Source organism: Acomys minous, assembly GCF_964271855.1.
Source record: "Acomys minous genome assembly, chromosome: 16".
In the NCBI taxonomy this organism is placed as follows: Eukaryota; Metazoa; Chordata; class Mammalia; order Rodentia; family Muridae; genus Acomys; species Acomys minous.
This window is the reverse complement of record NC_140498.1, coordinates 90,671,931-90,690,401: the sequence shown is the minus strand read 5'-3', so window position 1 is coordinate 90,690,401 and position 18,471 is coordinate 90,671,931. Positions and strand designations below refer to the sequence as shown.

Here is an 18,471-nt window from a genome sequence, read left to right as displayed (position 1 = left end):
CTACCAGCTAGGAAATGATCATTAGGCTAGCTAGAAAACGATTAGGCTGACAGGGAAATTAGAGGCAGCATGAACGACACCATGGATTTCAATGACTGGATGGGGATGGCATGATTAGCTCTGCCCCACTTCAGGCAGCCACAGGACTTGCCAACAGTGGAGCACGGGGCAGACGCTTAGATCGCTACCTGCTCACAGTAGCTTGAAGTGCGAGCAGGTGTCATGTCTCTACATCATGTGCAGATGGCCAATGGGGACAAGAACGGCTCAGCTGAGACGGGAGTCAGGGACTAGTCCTCCTGAAGTGAGCAGGTGCACCTCGGGGCTGCATGGAGGCTACTGTACTTGCTTTTGGGTGCAGCCTATGCTTCCCACAAGCACAGCTCACAAATTAAGTGCTAACAGCAGATCCTTGGGAGGGGAGGTGCAACCAGAGCCCCAAGGGGGGTCTGACTTGACTCCAGACACTACCATGCTGTTAAAGAGTCAGGCCTCATAGGGGGTCCGCTCCACTCTGGTGTACAAGAACGCACACACTTGATTTGTCTCAGACAGTTTACCTCTTTCTTAGCTAGTGTTAAGTGGTGCAGTGTGGAACAACAGAAGTCTGTCGTGGTGCTACAGGTCTGGAATTCGCACCAGGGAGGTGAAGGCAGGAGGACCAAGAGTTTCAGGTCATCCATCCCACAAGGCTACAACAAAGCAAGTTCAAGATCAGCCTGGGGTGTAAGGCACACCACCGCCAAACAACCAACCAGGCTAACCAAACACAGAAAATCACAGTCTTGGGGGTGCAGAATGGAGGCCACACAGCAACATGGCAATGCAGAATCATGGCTACAAGTAACACTCACTCCCAGGCACCAGTGGGGGCGTTCCTCTAAGCACTCACAATTGCCTGTCTTCAGGCAGAGAGACCCAAGGCTGTTGGGCACCCTGGAACCCTGAAACAGATGGGGGTGGAGTGCTTCCCACACACGATGGCTAGCCAGGTCTGTCAGGAGCCCCTCTGTGAGTGTTTATGGTGTGGCTGTTATGGAGTCACAGGCAAACACGTCTGGTCCATTAGTTCAAAGTTTGCCGTCTGTTCTGCTGTGTTTAGAGCAGCACGATGGCGTCAAACAAGACAGCACACACCAGAGACACAGCACATCAGGTTCGCCACGGAAACAGGGACATCTCAGACAGCGGCTTCTCATCTCAGACAGAGCTGCATGTACTGCAGTGTCCTATCCACTCAAACCACCAAATTCACAATAGGAAGCAGGTATTGGCCCAGAACATCTGACAGTGCAGGACCAACCTAAAATGCAGCATGGTTTGGCAGAGCTGGAGCCTCAGCACTCAAATCGCACACTGCACACTGGGAAACAGGTAGCCCAGCAAATGGGCAGACACGTGCCAGGTCTACTGATTCCAGGGACAAGAAGCGGCCAATGGCAAAAACAATCCTCATCTAGTGTGTGTCACCAACTTTGCCTGTTCAAAGAAAAATAATTGGTCTGAAAGCTATAATTGTCTTATGTTTAATATTCATGGATGGGTTTGGAGGACAGCCCCAACACTCCCTCTCTGCAGCCCTCACTAATGAAAACTGCACCATAGGAGGCAGCTTTAGCCCGCCAATTAAAACAAAAGACACCAGAACCTTCCAAAGACTCCAGCAGAGGAGCATCCATCTGATGGGCAGGAAAACGCGCTGGAACAGAGAGGGAGGCACGCTCTGGTTGGTCCTGTGCGAAGAGCTTTGAATAACTCATTATAACACTTGCAGATGGAGTGAGCGTAATGTTCGCGCCCTGCACGCTCCCTGGCAGCAAGCAGCATACACACACGAGCGTGTACCACAACTTTCTGTGTGCTGGGCAGGAAGGAAGCGAGAAGACTCTTTAATTGGGGGGGGGGATTAATCACACCTTGGGGTGTGCTTCCTATTGGTTTGGACTCTACAGTCTTGCATGATAACAAGGCAGCCTGCGGTGGCAGAGCTGGCAGAGTTCAGACCCTGGCTTGTCTGTTCTTCCGTCTGACCTCACTGCACCTGAGCTCTGGAGGAAGACTACACACATGTCTACCCACATAGCACTGACGGCCTTACTAGAATGTCCATTTTCATAGCAACTGAAACACTCAGCACTTTTAGGTGGACTTGTCTAGTGCTAGGTAAGCAGTACCAATATGGTGGGAGGTTTCTACGTGAGATACAAGCAGCAACCTTCGAGGGGTGATCCCCAAACCTCTTAGCACCTGTCTACCCTTCAGCATCTACTGAACCCCAAGCCGCTCATGAAAAGCCAGCCTGGGACAGCTTGTGATAGCACTGAGGGCCAGTATTTTGCATTTTAAGTATATGAGTGAGGACCAGCAAGCTGCATCAGCAGGTGCAATGCTTGCAGCAAGCCTGGTGCCCTGAGTACCATCCCTAGAACCTTCGTAAGGATAGAAGGAGAGAACCAACTTCACAGTTGTCCTTGGACCTCCAAGTGTGAACTGTGGCAGTGTGCCCATCATCACGCGCGCACAGTGCGTACTGGGGCAGTGTGCCCATCATCACGTGCACACAGTGCGTACTGGGGCAGTGTGCACACAGTGCGTACTGGGGCAGTGTGCCCATCATCACGCGCACACAGTGCGTACTGGGGCAGTGTGCCCATCATCACGCGCACACAATGCGTACTGGGGCAGTGTGCCCATCATCATGCACACACAATGCGTACTGGGGCAGTGTGCCCATCATCATGCGCACACAGTGCGTACTGGGGCAGTGTGCCCATCATCAAGCGCACACAATGCATTTTAAAACTATTACAGAGAGTTCACGTAACTACGTTGCACATGTTGTCTTGTTCTTTTTAAGATTTTAGTTTTAATTGTGTGTCTGTGTGCATGTATGAGCAATGGGAGTGCAGGTGCCTGCAAGAGTCCAGAAGAGGGCATCTGGTCCCCTGAGTTGACATTACAGGCAGTTGTGAGCACCTGATGTGGAGCTGAGAAGCAGACTCAGGTCCTCTGGAAGGGCAGTATATGCTCTTACCAGCTGGGGCAGCTGTTGGCCCATTTTGTTTTTTATAGAGAGCCTCACTAGAGAGCCCAAACTATCCTGAGACTCGTGTGTCAACCTCCCACTGGTGCACCACACCCAACTCCTACAAAACACCACCATCCCGTCACCCACAGTGACTGTTGGGCAAGGCTGGCTTTTGGAAGGGTAAGTACTCTATGCAGTACACCCTAACCAAAAGATGTGCTAAGTCTAGCCAAGAGCTGGTGAGACTGATACCCAGGGCAGAAATAGGAATAGGAACACACATTTTTTCATAATCAGTTAATTTTCAAGGATGGAAAGAACAATCTTGTCAACAAACTATGCTGAGATAACTAAGCACAAAGCCAAACTCCACCTTGCACTATACCCAAACTTGCCTAACAGGTCATGCATTTCAAATACAAGAGATTAAATTATAAAACTCAAGAAAACAGATAAATAACCCCGGATTAGGAGATGGTTTCTTATAAGTAAGTGATAGCACAAACAATAAAAGAAAACTAGGTAAATAGCACTCCATCAATAATTAAAACCCGTACTTTAAAGTACATTGTCAACACATGAGAACATAGCTCAAACAAGGAAAGGAAACACTTGTAAAATGACACATCTGACAAGGGATTTGTACCCTCAACAATAAAAACCTCAATTAAAAATAGGGTTTGGAGCCAGGTGGTAGTGGTACACACTTTTTTTTTTTAATTGAAAAAAGTGGTTTTATTTAGGTTTCAGTCCATGCTTATTAGATAATTCTTATTTTTATTTCCCCAGTCACAGTCATAGCAGATGGGAGCAAGGGGAAAATGGGAGAGAGGGAGGAAAAGGAGGATACAAAGGATGGGATAATAAAAACTTTCTTGATTGGAGTTGAGGCCTGATCCATAGTAAGTAATCAATGCTTGGAATTGTAAAGATGACCAAAACCCCAGGCTGGGTGGTACACACCTTTAATCTCAGCACTTGGAGGCAGAGGCAGGTGGTTCTATGAGTTCGAGGCCAGCCTGGTCTACAGAATGAGTTTCAGGACAGTCCGGGCTGCATAGAGAAACCCTGCCTCAAAAACCAAAGAGGACTTGGGAATGGGTGTTGTAACACATGACTGTAATCCCAGAACTCAACAGCAGATGCAGGGGACTGCCTCAAATCCTACACAGCAAATGCTAAGCTGGTTGGCTAGACAGTGAAGTCATGTCTCAACCCCTCCCCCACCTACCATATCCCCCCCAACACAGGGTGTGGATAGACATCTTGCCATGGACTGTGCACATAGGCTGTGAGCACAGGAAATGGGTCCTTAGGCCCTGGCTCCAGGGCAATACAACTCAAAGCACAAGGACACAAAGACTGAGCAATAATAGCACTGGCTGAAGAACCCCAGGGCAGGCACCCAGGAAGAGCATGCCAATTAACCACTGACACCAGCAACACAATTCCCAGATGTCTACACGCAAAAGAACTGAAGACACACCAAAAATTACACATCAATTAGGATAATGGTCAAAACTATTAAGAGATATAATTAATTAAGCCACCCAGATGTGCACTAGCTTAAAGAGATGGGCGGATGTTGTGTTACTTGGATTAGCTGTTGCATTAGATGGATGGCTTACCTTGAACACATTAGACTAAGTAGAAATGAGTCAACCACTTACACGGGCATGCACAGGTAAATGTACACCAAAGGAAAGGGGGAGACAGCAGTGACTGCTCACGGCACAGGGGCTTCTGCCTGGGGTACTGTCCTGGAACTGACTGCGTTTAAGCTGGCAGGTCACATGGCACGTGAACTCTACTCGCAGGAAGGAGCTCTGAAGATAAACTTGTGGTGGGGAGATGGCTTTGTGGGTAAACTGCTTGACAGACAAGAATAAAGACCTGAGTTTGGGCCCCCAAGACCCAGGTAAAGCCGGACACCACAGCACATGTCTATAATCCAGTGGTCCGTCCTATGATGAGATGAGAGATGGGGACAGGAGAATCCACAGAAGCTCCCGGACCAGCCAGTCTGCGTGCATAGCCAGCATGGAAGAAGTAAAAACTGAGAGCTGCTGCTGTCCTCTGATCTTCACATGCGTGCTACACACACCCACACATATGTGCACACGTACACCCACTGCCCCCTCCCCTCACCCCCCACAAACTAAACCTGGAACAGTGAGAATTGTCCGTCCAAGGAGTGTACCTTAGCAACCCAACAGCGGCTGTCAGCACTGACTCTAGCCCTGTCTCCCTGGCGGAGCATGATGCGCTCCAGGCCAGACCCTGGGTGTCACTGGACAAGAGAGTCCAAGAGGCACAGAGGCAAAGGTCTCACTTGACACAGCCCTATGTAGGCAGCTTCAAGCTTCCTCCACTCACTGAGGAGAATGTGGAGGTTCTGGGTTCAGTTTGCTGCTCGCCCTCGGTCTGACCACCAGCAAAACCACAGATGAAATACAAAAACCAAGCACCTAGAGCTGCAGAGGGCAGTCAAGATGATAGACTGCAGCGCATCCCCCTGGGGAAGTGTCTCTGCCAGGAGGCTTCCCACAGCCCCCAGGGTTTTCTTGTGACCCTGCCCTGAGGTGGGGTGGGGCAGGAGGCTGTAACCACTTTCCTGGAACTGAATGAGCTTAAACACCCTCTGTTTCCTCAGGAGAAAAGAACAGACTAATGACTTAAGGTTGGGGACAGTGTGCCCATGCGACTACTCCTAGCTACTGGGCATGGCTGCTCTATGAGGGGTTGGCCTGCACAGATGGGAGAACTTACCCACAGTGGATTCCATAGAAATTACACACTGGGACATGGGAAGGATGGAGGAATCTGGACTCTTAGGTGAGGCAGGGTCTTGGCTGTCAAGAATGTGGAGGTTCTGGGTTCAGTGTGCTGTTCTCGGTCTGACCACCAGCAAAGCCTTCTGTCCTCCAAGGGAACTGTAAGCCTTCATTGGAGATTCAAGGCCAGGCCTGTGCCTTGGGTTTACTCTAAAGGTTGGGGGCAGCTGGGCTCTGTCCCTGCCTGGCATCTAGTGACTGATGCTGGGCTGAGGACCTGGGACCTTCCCGCTTTTAAAAAACTCAGTTCCAGGGCTGGAGAGATGGCTCAGCAGTTAAGAGCACTGGCTGCTCTTCCAGAGGTCCTGAGTTCAATTCCCAGCAACCACATGGTGGCTCACAACCATCTATAATGTAATATGATGCCCTCTTCTGGCCTGCAGGTGTACAAACAGGCAGAGCACTATATACATAACAATAAATAAATCTTTAAAAACAAACAAACAAACAAACAAAAAACTCAGTGCCACTATATTCTACAACAAAAAGATGGCTTTCTCTAGATCAATGTTGGGCCTCACACAGACCAGAGGGCCTTCTGACCTGGGCACATGGCTCCTCATCTAATCACTCCAGAGGAAAAGGAGCTCTCCTGAGAATACCTACGTGTCCCCGAGGACAGGATGTGAGTGTCAGCTGACAGTGCCTGTGCCGTCCTGGAGCTGTCTGGGCTAAGGTCTTAGGATACAAGGGCCCTGCTCTGCAGTAGGGCTCACAGTGTGTGTATAACTCTGGGCGGAGTCCACAGCTCTAGGCTTGATATGGGGAGGTCCCCAAAAGCCCCTGACATCTGCTCCATTGGAGAGCAGTGGACACCCTTTCCCAGGGTTACAGATGAATGTGACCATGCCTTTTTTGGTTGTTATTCTTTTGTTTTTAGACAGAGTCTCAGTATGTCGCCTTTTCTGGCCTAGGCCTCACTATGTACATTAGGCTGGCTTTGAATTCACAGAGATCTACCTGCCTTGGCCTCCCAAGTACTAAAATTAAAAGTGTGTGCCACCAGGCCCAGCATGCCTTGTTTGTTTGTTTGTTTGTTTGTTTTTACATGGATTCTAGGATGCAAAAATTCAAGTCACGTTTGCCCAGTAGTCATTTATGGGCTGAGCTGTCTCTCCAGCCCCGCAGGCCTTAGCACACCGGACTCAGAGCTCCATTTGCAAACCCTACACTCTGAGTTGTCCAAGGAGCCCCAATGCCGGCCTCCTCCCCACAGAGCAGGCAAGGGCCCTTTTTGCTCAAGCTGGGGGTAGGGCCAGTGGGTGAGGCTCAGGGGTTGGAAATACTATGTGACCCAACAGTGATTTCTGCAAGCTGCTACTCTTCTGAGACAGAGCTCTGGGATTTGGCACTAAGAAACACCCCTGCCTCAGAGCTGATACCAACAGCCGAGCAAGCTCAGCACCTGCAGCCCCGGGCCGGGCCCTGGGGAGGGGTGCCAGCAGTCTTGGTCCCTGTCCAGTCTACCTCTCTCTGGGGCACTGGATCAGACACAGAAGGTAAGTAGCCAAAAGGCACAGAGAAAGCAAAGGAGAAGACAAGGGGAGAAACTAAAATCCGGACGGAAAGAGTCTTTTCAAACCCGTCAATCCTGCAGTGCGGAAGGCTGGCACTGGCCCCTGTAACCAGGAAAACTGACTCCCTCAGCCAATGTGTTAAAGAGAAGGCCGCTAATCAGCTAAATAGAAACTGGAATCTGTTCCCATCAAGTCTCTTTCCGTCACCAGAGGGACACACAGTGCTCTGAAGTACACTCTTGGCACCACTTGGCAGGCGGCCCTCTTGTGCTCAACCCGGCCCATCCCTTAGGTTATTGTTTTTAATATAGGAAAGCGAGTTTTTCAATGCCAAACAAATTCTGCAGTAGGAGACAAAAGATATTCCAAATGGTCTCACTGGACCGTCCACCAACTGCCTGAAAAGAGAACTGTCTTGTGGTGTTTCAGAAGCAGAGCAGAGGTGCAGCAGGTCCAACTATTACCTAATGTGAGACTGTGCTCCAAGTCAGAGGGTGGGGCAGGGCCTGTGGGCAAGGCTGAAGCACAAGGCACTCTCGGCCCAGAGCCACGATGATGGCCACTGCAGCCCTGATCTACTTACCTCCTGTCCATGTTGCCACTGACCATGAGATTGGGAGGGCTGTCCCGGAGGTTGACACAGGTGAAGTCTCCAAGCGCATTGCCCAGCTTGGAGAGGCAGCGTTCTGCTTCCAGACTATACACCAAGATCTGAGAGGGAAGAAAGCACAGGTGTCAGCCCCATACGTCAGGGCCATACACTCTCCACGTGCTCCCCCTGAGAGCATTTCACTCTGCCCCCCGAAGAGGCTTTGCTGCTCAATGGCTTGAGAGTGGAAGGACGTGGCCACTCCAGTGACAGAAGTCCAAGAGGGGGAAAACCAAAACGTTCCTTGACCCGAGTATAAGCAAAAGCGGGAGGCGGAGACGAATGATGAGGCCAGGCGGCCTGCTTTCCCCACAGCTAAACTGTACCCTAGCCCAGGCACCTGCTTTCTGTCTTGTTTAAGGAATGAAAGCTACAGGTTGCAGGGCTTAGCTACATTGGGGTTACCTGAAGAGCTTACAGGGGCTGAAGAGGCTGCACTGTGGACACTATACTAACAGGGTGGCTCACGCTGAGCTACAGGCTAGCCCCTTCTTCCCCACTCTCCCCTCTGGGTTTGGGAATTTGGTGCTGGGCATGGAAGCCAGCGAGCAGATGCCTGCAGGCTCCAGACAGTGTGGCCCTCCTGGAGGGCGTGTGCCTTTTCTTCAGCACGGTATCCACAGTATCCTGCAATCATCTTTTGGTTTTGGTTTTGGTTTTTGAGACAGGGTTTCTCTGTATAGGCCTGCTGTCCCAGAACTTGTTCTGTAGACCAGGCTGGCCTTGAACTCAAGAGGTCCGTCTGCCCTTGCCTCCTGAGTGCTAAGATTAAAGGAGTATTTGGAGTGCTTCTTAAATGAAAGACATTACTAGCTCAACTGGATGGCATTTGGTAAACAGTACACAGTCCTGGCCCAAATTCCCAGGGCAAGGGCTTTCCCTCTCCACTCCCACTGACTTCTGCTGAGCGTGCATGGTGAGCACTCTGGGTTTGCAGAGCGACTCTGCCATTCCCGTGGAGACCACGTGAACTTTTCTGGTTTGCCCGGACACTTATCACTTATGAGTGGAGATTGTTACGTTGGTCCAGAGAAATCCCTAACAAACTGAATCATCTCCACTGTGGGAACCATCAGTCTCATGGCGGCACACATTTCTAACATGTTACCTTCAAGAATCCGTGGTAGTGCACCAGCACCACCACGATGGCCAGGGTGATTGACTACTGGCAAAAGGTAGCGGCAGCATCCACAACACCTTCTCAACATCTAGTGCACAAGGCAAGATGCAGCGGAAGCCAAACGTTCCTGACAGAAAGGTGGGTCTGCTTGCTTGCTCCTTCCGTCCTTCATTCACTCACCATTCATTCACATTCGTAAAAACAGGGTCTCCCTGTGTAGCCCTGGCTGTCCTGGAACTCAGTGTGTAGATCATGTTGGCTTCCAACTCACAGACATCCACCTGCCTCTGCCTCCATGGATCAAAGGCTCATGACACAAAGTTTTCAATAATTTAAAAATAATAAAAATGGTGCTGTTTCAATACAGACATGACCAACTCCATCTTCAGCAGGTAGTGGAAGGAGAAAACTGAAAAGCAGCAACCTGATAGTGTGTTTTCAAAATGTCCCCAGCAGTAAGCAGCAGTTCTGAGGTAAGATGCTCCGGGCCCAGGCCCTGCTCCGCGCATGCACAGAAATGCCACAGCACCCCCTGTACAAGTGCACCTACCGGTGTAGCAATTTTAAAAGATCTATTAACTTTTTAAAGCAACCAATTTTGGACCTACTTATCATCATTTCAGTATTCTGGAGTAGCCTTTCTGTCTTTACACAACACCAGTGTGCCCAGCAGGAAGGCTGGCCCTCAGCAGCAGACAGGCACAGCACAACACCTGAGGCTCACACAAGCCAGCAGCAGCCTCTACTCTTTTCTAGTTCCTCTTTGACACGTGGATGAATCATCCCTGAGTGATATGGGGAGATAATCCCCGCCAAAAAGACTCTGCGAATTCATCATAAAGACATCTAAGTCAGCAGTCAGGTATTTCTAAAAATGTTCAATAATTCAACGGATCAGAACCATCCAAAGAGAACCTTTACCATTGCGTTTAGTTAAAGACCACAGAGACTGGAAAACACACTACCATCTCCAAGGCAGGTCTGCCACGCTACAAGTCCCTTAACGACCTTTACCATGGCTCCCTCCCTCCCACACTCTCTCTCTTTTAATAAGGTTGAGCAAATGGGACTTCATTTTATCTGATTGCCACAGACTAGTGAGATCAATTATTCATGCTCACACTCCCTCTTGTTAAGACCATGCATTAGACTAATTTTTCTCTTTATTGCCTTGGTTGGATGAGTCTTAACCCACGACCACTTGAGTTGTTCTCAGAGGCGTTCAGAGATGCTTGAGAGAAGGGGAAACTCCCCCCTCAGCTGCAGTCTGGGAGCAGATGCTCTGCACTAATGTGGCCGCTGAGTCGATAGATTAGCCAAGCATCAAATGCAGGTTCGGTAGGGTTAGCAGGCGTGTGATGCCATCCATCCGCTGTGTCTCTAGGAGTTATCCTAAAGCTAAGCCTGCAGAATACTGTATCCTGTAGATGTCTGCAGGCAATGTACTATGAGCTCTCATGTCTCCCTTCTGTGTGACCTTATGTGAGTGAAAGCATCATCTTCATAAGGGACCAGGCAGGAAGCTTTCTATTTCTGTTTATTTCCCCCTCAGAAAGCTTAAATTGTTTCTGCTAAAGCACAGCTTTAGAATGCTAGCTTTCAACTATTCTGACTGCTCTCAAGTCTATATTTAAAGACACATTTCATTCAAATATAATGCCTTGTTCAGTGAGTGATAGCAGTAAATTAAGTAGCAGAAGAGTATGCTGGCCCACTGCAACCCATCCCAGGACCCAGGCCCCCCGAGCAGTCTGGTAATGAGATGTAGACTGTTAGTGTGAAGGTCTGTCTCTCTTGCTCTGCACACGTGAAAGTCCTTTCTGTGTGAGGCTGGTGTTTTCCAGATGCTGATGTCCCCACTACAAGTGCTCTGCGTCTTCTGAATGGCTAGGAGAGCATCTGTGCATACATAATTCCAGTTTGGTAAATAAGTTGTTTCTTTTTGGTTTTTAATAACATTTAGCAGCCAGTAACACACATTTATGAATCCTCTTCCATGTAGCAGGCCCTGGTGTGAATGGGTACGGCAGCCGATGTACTGCCAGATCAAAGAGCCAAGTCTGGCCAGCTGCTGCTGGCCCAGCTGTGCACTCTTCTGCACGTGGGACCTGCCTCTTCTGGGACCCCAGAGCCATCATACTGCTGTGTCCTAGCAGCTGGTGTCTCAAGCAGGAGGAGGGCTGGTGTACTGGTCAGTGTAGGAAGGAGATGGCCACAGGTCCAAGATCTGGAAAGGTGAGTGATGCTCTGGGTGAGGAGGGCTGGAAGATGGCTACCACCCTCACAGAGGCTTAGCTCAAGGCTTGCCACCCCTCCACACTCACTCTGTGAAACCATGATTCAGCACAGGACATTCTTCCTAACCCTGGGGCTGACGTCACCCGTCTGTGGGCATGAGCCAACAGTCAGGGATGGCTTCAGAGTGCTCTGGAGCCTCACCGACAGAACTGTGGCCATGTTCTGACAAACTGACTTTAATTTGACCAAAACTTGGGAAGGTAGTGACTTACCAGCTCAGAGCCGCAGGCTACCTGAAGAACGTAGTAAGCAGTAAATAGGCCTCTCCCTCCGATGTTAGCACTGTATGAACCTTTGAGTCAAAGAGAATTTGCCTAAACAAGGCATGTTAGCTGGGCACAGTCGCCAGGACAGCCAAAGCTACACAGAGAAACCCTCTCAAAAATAAAACACAACAACAACAACAACAACAACAACAACAACAACACTAAATAAGGCACGTGCTAAGCAGAGATGGAATGAATTCCAAAGACACAGAGGAAGGCTGGACTCAAAGTCTTGGAGACTGCAGACACAGCTGACCCTTCTTCGGCCTCCTTGCTAGCCAGCCTCTCCCACCACTACCACATATACTTTGCTCTTTGGGGGAAAAGCCACGGGCAGAAGTCAGTTTTGAACAGAGTGAGCCGGCCTCAAGCTCTCCATCTGCACCCAGTCAAGTGGGCTCCGCTCACCCCACCACCACTCTCGGCATGTGGGGTTCTCCCTGCGCAGCAGAGCAGGAGATGTTTATTGTCAGCATGCTGCATCTGGCGTTCCCAAGGGCCACCCTGAACCGTTCATCTGCTTGCAGCTCTCCAACACTGAGGGTCAAACAGTCCCAAGACTGCCTGGCATGCCAGGTGTGGCTTAGTTACCAAGCACTTACACACAGTGGAGAGTGCTTCCTTGACTCCCTGGAGCAGAAATGCTGCTGCCCACCACCTTTCCCCAGAGCTCAGCGCGACCAGTAGGTACCAGATGCCATGGTCCTGATGTGAGCCTGCATCTGGCTATCTGCAAGCCTTTGTGTTTGGTGATAAGTGGTTCAAGACTGGGAACCTATCGAACCTAGACTTCCCTCCCGTTTAGGCCTTTCCTTTACTGCTTATCTTCCCTCCCCTCCTGGGTGACCTTGAGGCTTGTCCAGGCAGAGGCCCAAAAGTCCACCCACCCAAGCCTATCGGAGCCCCTGCTGTCTGACAATGCAGCATGCTAGTAAACCTGGCAGAAATCTTCTCAAAGTGTAACTCAAGTCTGCTACCAGACCACCCTTTGCACATTTCTCACCTCAAGAGAAAGAGGTACAATTCACAGGTACCCAAAAGTGCTGGGAACATTGAGGCCAAAAAGAAATGAGGAAGCCTGGCTAGAAGCTTCTCTGGGGACCTCTGACAATGCCGGGTGGGGACCCAGCATCTGGCAGCACAGAGGATGTTACAACTGAGATCTCTGCATAAAGCTGAGCCTGTGAGCCTCAGAAAGGTGGTGGGGTGAAGATGGGACCCTGGCCCGGGCAGCTTGGCTCAGGGGAGCATAATGCTCCCAACCACTGGAGCCACCCAAACCTCTGTGGTGCCTGCAAATCAATAGCAGCTGAGCATCTGCTCGCACTAAAGGCCGAGTCCTGCAGAGCCGTACAGAAGGCTCCTGAGGAACTGGCAGTAAAGGACAGGGTCAGCTGCGGACAGGCTGGGTTGGCATGCACAGCACCTACTGTGTGACAGAGCAGGCAGCAAACTGAGCACATCTGTGACACTGAACTCTGTGTTTCTAGGAATCACAGTAGACAGGCTAAGCAAAGACTGAGGGCAGTCCAGGCAGACATGGTGAGCGGGAAGCTAGATTTGAGCAGTTCCTCAGAACACAATGCAGACATGCAGACGGGGAGTGAGTGGGGATCAGCACTGGCCCAACACCCATCAAAACTGAGCTCCATGGAGCGAACAGAGATGCTGTCAACAGGTACTGCCAAGTGTTTGCTATGGCTGAAAGGAAATCCAAGAAACCCCCAACAGGATAAATTAAAATAAATCCATACGGAGGTGCTGGAATGAAACCACAGAAGTAAGTCCAAGCAATGACCTTGTGTGGTGGTTCTGTTGTTTGTTCTTGAGACTGGGCTTTGCTGGGTTCCCAGGCTGACTCAGAACTGGAGGACTAGAGCTCCTAAGAGTGAAGGGAGGGGTGGGGTCCTCATGGGGAGAGCAATTGCATTCACAGCCACTGCCCTACCAGCATCCATGGGTGTCAAAATCAGCAGCATCTTCAAGGGATTGAGCAAATGCCTGGTTCTACCTAGAACCATGGCCATCTGGCTACACTGGCTTTCAAGGTGGACAATGAAATGAGGACATTTCCGGATAGAAACACAGCCTTGGGCTTCAATAACAAAGTGAATAAATTGAAAAGCACTCCAGAAAAAAGTCTGAGAGGACGGGAGGGCAGTGACTTAAGTAACTACAGAGAAACAGCAGACCCTGACTGCGCAGGGAAGTGGCAGCACTGCTGTGGGCAGACTCTAGCCACAACTCCAGTCACATGCCAGAAGTGAGAGAAATGTCCCAGAACCACCAGATGCCAGTCGCACAGGGTGAGCTCAAGTCTACTTCTCTGGATTCTGGAACAGTGTCTGGCGCAATGCAGGCTGACCGTGCACCAGATGAAGTAGATGAGGCATGCGGCTCATCCACACTATCTGACCATGGCCACAAGTGACTCTGTCTTAGAAAGACACAAATGCTGCTGTCTACCCAGCAGTTCAGCTGCCTGGTGCAGCTCTGCAAGGACAGGCCATTGGCGCTCATTTTTGTAAATACAGAAGACAGGAAGGGAACGGCTACACATCTTGGTAATAACAAGCGAGATATTTCATCACAAAGCAGGGTGTGCACGCTGCCTCGCACACAAAGCTCAGTGCACAGCCCAGGGAATTCACAGATGAGCTCAGATTTAAAGAAAGGATGAGAAAGATGGACAATTGGGGAGGGCAAGGAGGCTGTGGAAAAAAGTAAATCACACACAAAACAGCCAATAAAAAAAATAAAAAAGCAGTTAATATACATGAATAATGGATGTCTGATTTAAAAGCAGTTTACTCTGATATGATGTAATTTTTGACAAGCAGCCAGAGACGATTTTAAGTCCTTGCCAGAGATAAGTCATATCGTGAGGCCTGGCGCGGCCGTGTCTGCGAACATGTGGAGAATGACTTTCACCACCGTCTCAGAGGTGACTTAACTGTTGGCAAACAGAAACCTGCCTCTCAGGTGCCCTAAGCAGCACCCCAGCAAGACGCAACACTTAAAGAGATGGCTCCCCCACATGAGCACAGCTCCCTGAAAACAGCCCCCAACAGTTTCCATGACGAGCTCTGGCACTGTCCGCACTCACCACACAAAGGGAGAAGAAGCCTGGCTGCTTCCATGTTTAAGTTTTAATTGGAGTGACAAGCCCACAAGGCCAAGATATTTCAGGGATGGGATGGTGTTGCTGAGTGTCACCAGGCACTGGGTAGGCAAGGCCCTACACACTCCTCACCATGTGCCAATGCACCTGCAACCCTGGCTGTTCCAGCACTGGGCTCTTCCTGGGAAGGCAGTGCCAATCACATAGGCTGTGCCAGGCTTGGGGCTTTGTGATGTGGGCAGATGTCTACAAAGGACCAGACCGTGGCTAAACCAACACCTACTGTGACCTAAGCCTAGAGGAGCCAGAGTGAGTGCATCCCTGTGGAGTCCAGGACTCTCTGGTCTCTATGTCCAGAGTGGTGCAGGTCCCCTTAGAGCAGTGAGCAGATGCAGCTTCCCCCTGCTTCAGCTATCTCCTTATGTAGCCGTCACCACAGGGGAAGAAGGTAAGGCTGTGACCACCATGAGCATGGTCAGGTGACAGAAGGGAACAGGAAATGCTTGCTGTTCAGCAGAGGTTAGAGTCACTGTGCAAACGTGCCAGAAGATTGCCTGTCTGCATGGTGTGCCTCATCACAGAAAGCAGCACAGACAGACATGCTGCATGTGAGACAGGGGCCAACACATGCACGGTGTGGGGAGAAACCGAGGCTGCACACCAGGACATGAATTCTTTAAGGTGCAAACGCTGCATTATCGGAAATGGGTGATCAGAGCTCTCTACAGTCTACAGACCTGATGGCATTGTCCAGGAAACTCGGGTATTTACCAATTAACCTTTCTTTTGACCAGCCTGACTTCTGTTTTAACCCCAAATTAAACCAGAGAGGCTGGGAGAGTAGACAAGCAGAAAGTCTCTAAACCAGACCATGGAAAGAATTGGAAGCTGGCTGGCTGAAGTGGGCTGAAATCAGCAGTGAACAGGCACGCGTTTGCTGTGGGTGCACAATCCTCAGACGAGGTGCCCTTACTTGCTATATACATCCCTAAAGCACAGCAACCTCTGCTCTCTGTATGGCCCACGATGCTGTCCCTGGGGACCTGCAGAGCAGTGTGGCACTCAATTCTCCCACCAGCCCTTCTGAATACACGCCAGAGTCTCAAACGCCACCTGCACTTAGCCACCAGGACACTGAAAGCCATTTGAAATAGCTTGCCCCACATTATGCAGGGACCAGTTGGGAAGCAGGCCAGGCACAGCCCAGCCCTTCTCACCCCAGCTACCACAGTGGAGTGCCTCTTCCTGATCCCTGCCCACACTGGCTAGTCCTAAGAGACAGCACAATTCTGTGTGCACAGTTTATCTGACCCTCACAATGCGAGGCAGAAGGTGGGATCCCCACTTTTCTCACTTTGTACAAGGAAATGGGGCTCACTGAAGGCACATCTCCTCCTCAGCGAGGGAGTTCTGGAAGCAGGGCTTCACTGGGGGGCTGGCCATCAATGTTCCCGCTCTTTAAGCCTCTGCCCAGGGCCCCTCATACGCAGCAGCATCAGCGTCAACAGTAGCTCTGGGAGCAGCACACACTGCAGGCTTTCAGCCCTACCTGGCCATGACACACTGACCACCAGCCCTGTTCCTGTGGGTGCTGACCCCAGACGTGTCAGGACCTGTGCACACCACTTAAGGGCACTGCTTCCCAGCTGTTGAAGAACTTGGTGTAGCCCTTGCCTCTGGCTCCCTCGTTACTCCGTCTGGTAGGCTACTGTGCTGGTAGCAACAACCTCAAAGCGTGAGCTGCCGGTTCCTGAGTGCTGAGGGCAAGGGGAAGGAGTGCAGGACTGAGGCTGACAGGACATGAAAGGATGAGATGGGCGAGGGGAAAGGAGGCTAATCCTGGGTAGAAGGAACCCCACATTCAAGAGGGGAACACCTCTGGGCTGCGCTGAGAGACTGGTGTCATCGTGTAGGTGTGGGCAGAGAGCTAGAAGCTACGGTGGCGTCTGACTTCCGAGAGTGTGAAAGCCAAGACCACAGGCAGGCAGCAGGGCCTCGCCCACAGTGCTTGCCACGGGCCATTTTTCTGATAAAACTGGAAATAATTGGTGGATGTGTTTGACCAAAGAGTGCAGAGGCTGCAGGAGGTGTGTGTGCCTTACCAAGGAGCTCAGAGGTGTACTATGTCTGTGCGCCAGAGAGTGCAGGAGTATGGGTAAGAGGGGGGGGTACAGGAATGGGAGTGGGGGGTACAAGGACGTAGCTCTGGAGGCACTTTCAGTGTGCATTTCAAAATCTCCTATGAACAAGATGTACAAGTTCCCAACCCAAGGAACCAGGGAAGTGGAGCCCCCAGCTACTGTAGAAACAGAAGGCGCTCAGGCCACTGCCTAAGCCTAGACACTGACAGGGACCTGAAGAAAGCTGGATATAGAACTGGGTTTAGGTACAGCAAGTTGCCCTTCATCAGTGCACCGTCCCTGAAGTGGAGGGAAGCAGCGGCTAGAAGCCAGTGGTGGCAGGCCATCTTCTACGGATAGCCCTCAGAGGACTCGCAGCCTCACTTTAACACTCAGTACAGCTCCTCACTCTGTCCAAGTGCTTTAATTTGGCAAGCAACTGCTCAAGTGTGGGCTGAGCTGGAGTTTTCCTCTGCCTAGCTGCAAGGGGAACCCATCCTGCAGTTATTTGCTGAGGGAATGTTTTGAGAAGTAGTTTGGCATCCACTAAAAGTAGCCGGGCAACTCAATAATTGATGTTAGTGCTAACTCCACTCTCTAAACCATGGCCTTATGGAAGACAGAGGTGTGGGCTACATTAATAAAACGGTTTCCTAGGTATTGAGTAAAAAGCCCAGGTCTTCAACTGCAACTGCTATGTGTTATCTCAATATGATAAACACTTGAAGGAGTTGGGGACTGAGCCTACTGAAGCCATGTGGTGTAAACATTTCCACCAGGCCCCCTCAGATCCTGACTATCTGAGAAACATGCTGATTTTTAACACTAACAAACCTAGCTGCTTTCTGGGCAATATTTACCCTGAGACTCATCTGGCACAGAGGAATCAAAGCCATCCCCCATCTGTGCTGGGGAAGTAATCACAACAGTCAACTCCAGGTTCACAGTCTCCCCTGTGTGTGGGCTGCTGAACCAGGACAGGAATTCTACATGTACTCAGGGAAGCCACTGGGAAAATTAGACTCTAAATAAAAATTTAATTTTAGTTCATAAGCCTTATAATAAGAAAGGGCAATGGGCATCATATATACCCATAAAATGCTTTGTAAATTTGCTCAATACCTTCAGAATACTGATGAACTCATTTACAAATCAGAAAACTTTACAAAAGTCAGTGGCAACAAAAACCATGCAAGGTTTATACAGATTGAAGCTATCTGTGGTGCGGTGCTAGCTCTGCCAGCAAGGCTGTCCAGTGACTCAGCACTCGTATTAGCTCATCACATGGCCCTTTCTACAGTCTCAGGAAAAGAAACTAAGGCAAGCTCCCACACCTCCCAGGGATCACTGGGGTCCAGCAGGCCCGGCCACCCCAGGCTCCCTGCCATAGGCCCTGTTGCCTCTGCATGTACAACTCCAACTTCACCCCCAAGCTAATGAACACAAGAACACCAGTCGTGTGCCAAGCATCACCTCAATTTCTCAATCGGAAAATCAAGGCAAGTAAATGACTCCAAA

The 18,471-nt window shown here is 50.3% G+C and overlaps 1 protein-coding gene across 1 annotated transcript in view; it reads right to left on the bottom strand.

Moving 5' to 3' along the window:
- FBXW8 (F-box and WD repeat domain containing 8) overlaps window positions 1–18,471 on the bottom strand; it is an 88,486-nt gene that overhangs the window by 6,471 nt on the left and 63,544 nt on the right. The window contains exon 8 of the mRNA XM_084764823.1: window positions 7,963–8,090. Coding sequence (XP_084620949.1) covers window positions 7,963–8,090 — 128 coding nt within the window. The remainder of the gene's footprint in view (window positions 1–7,962; window positions 8,091–18,471) is intronic.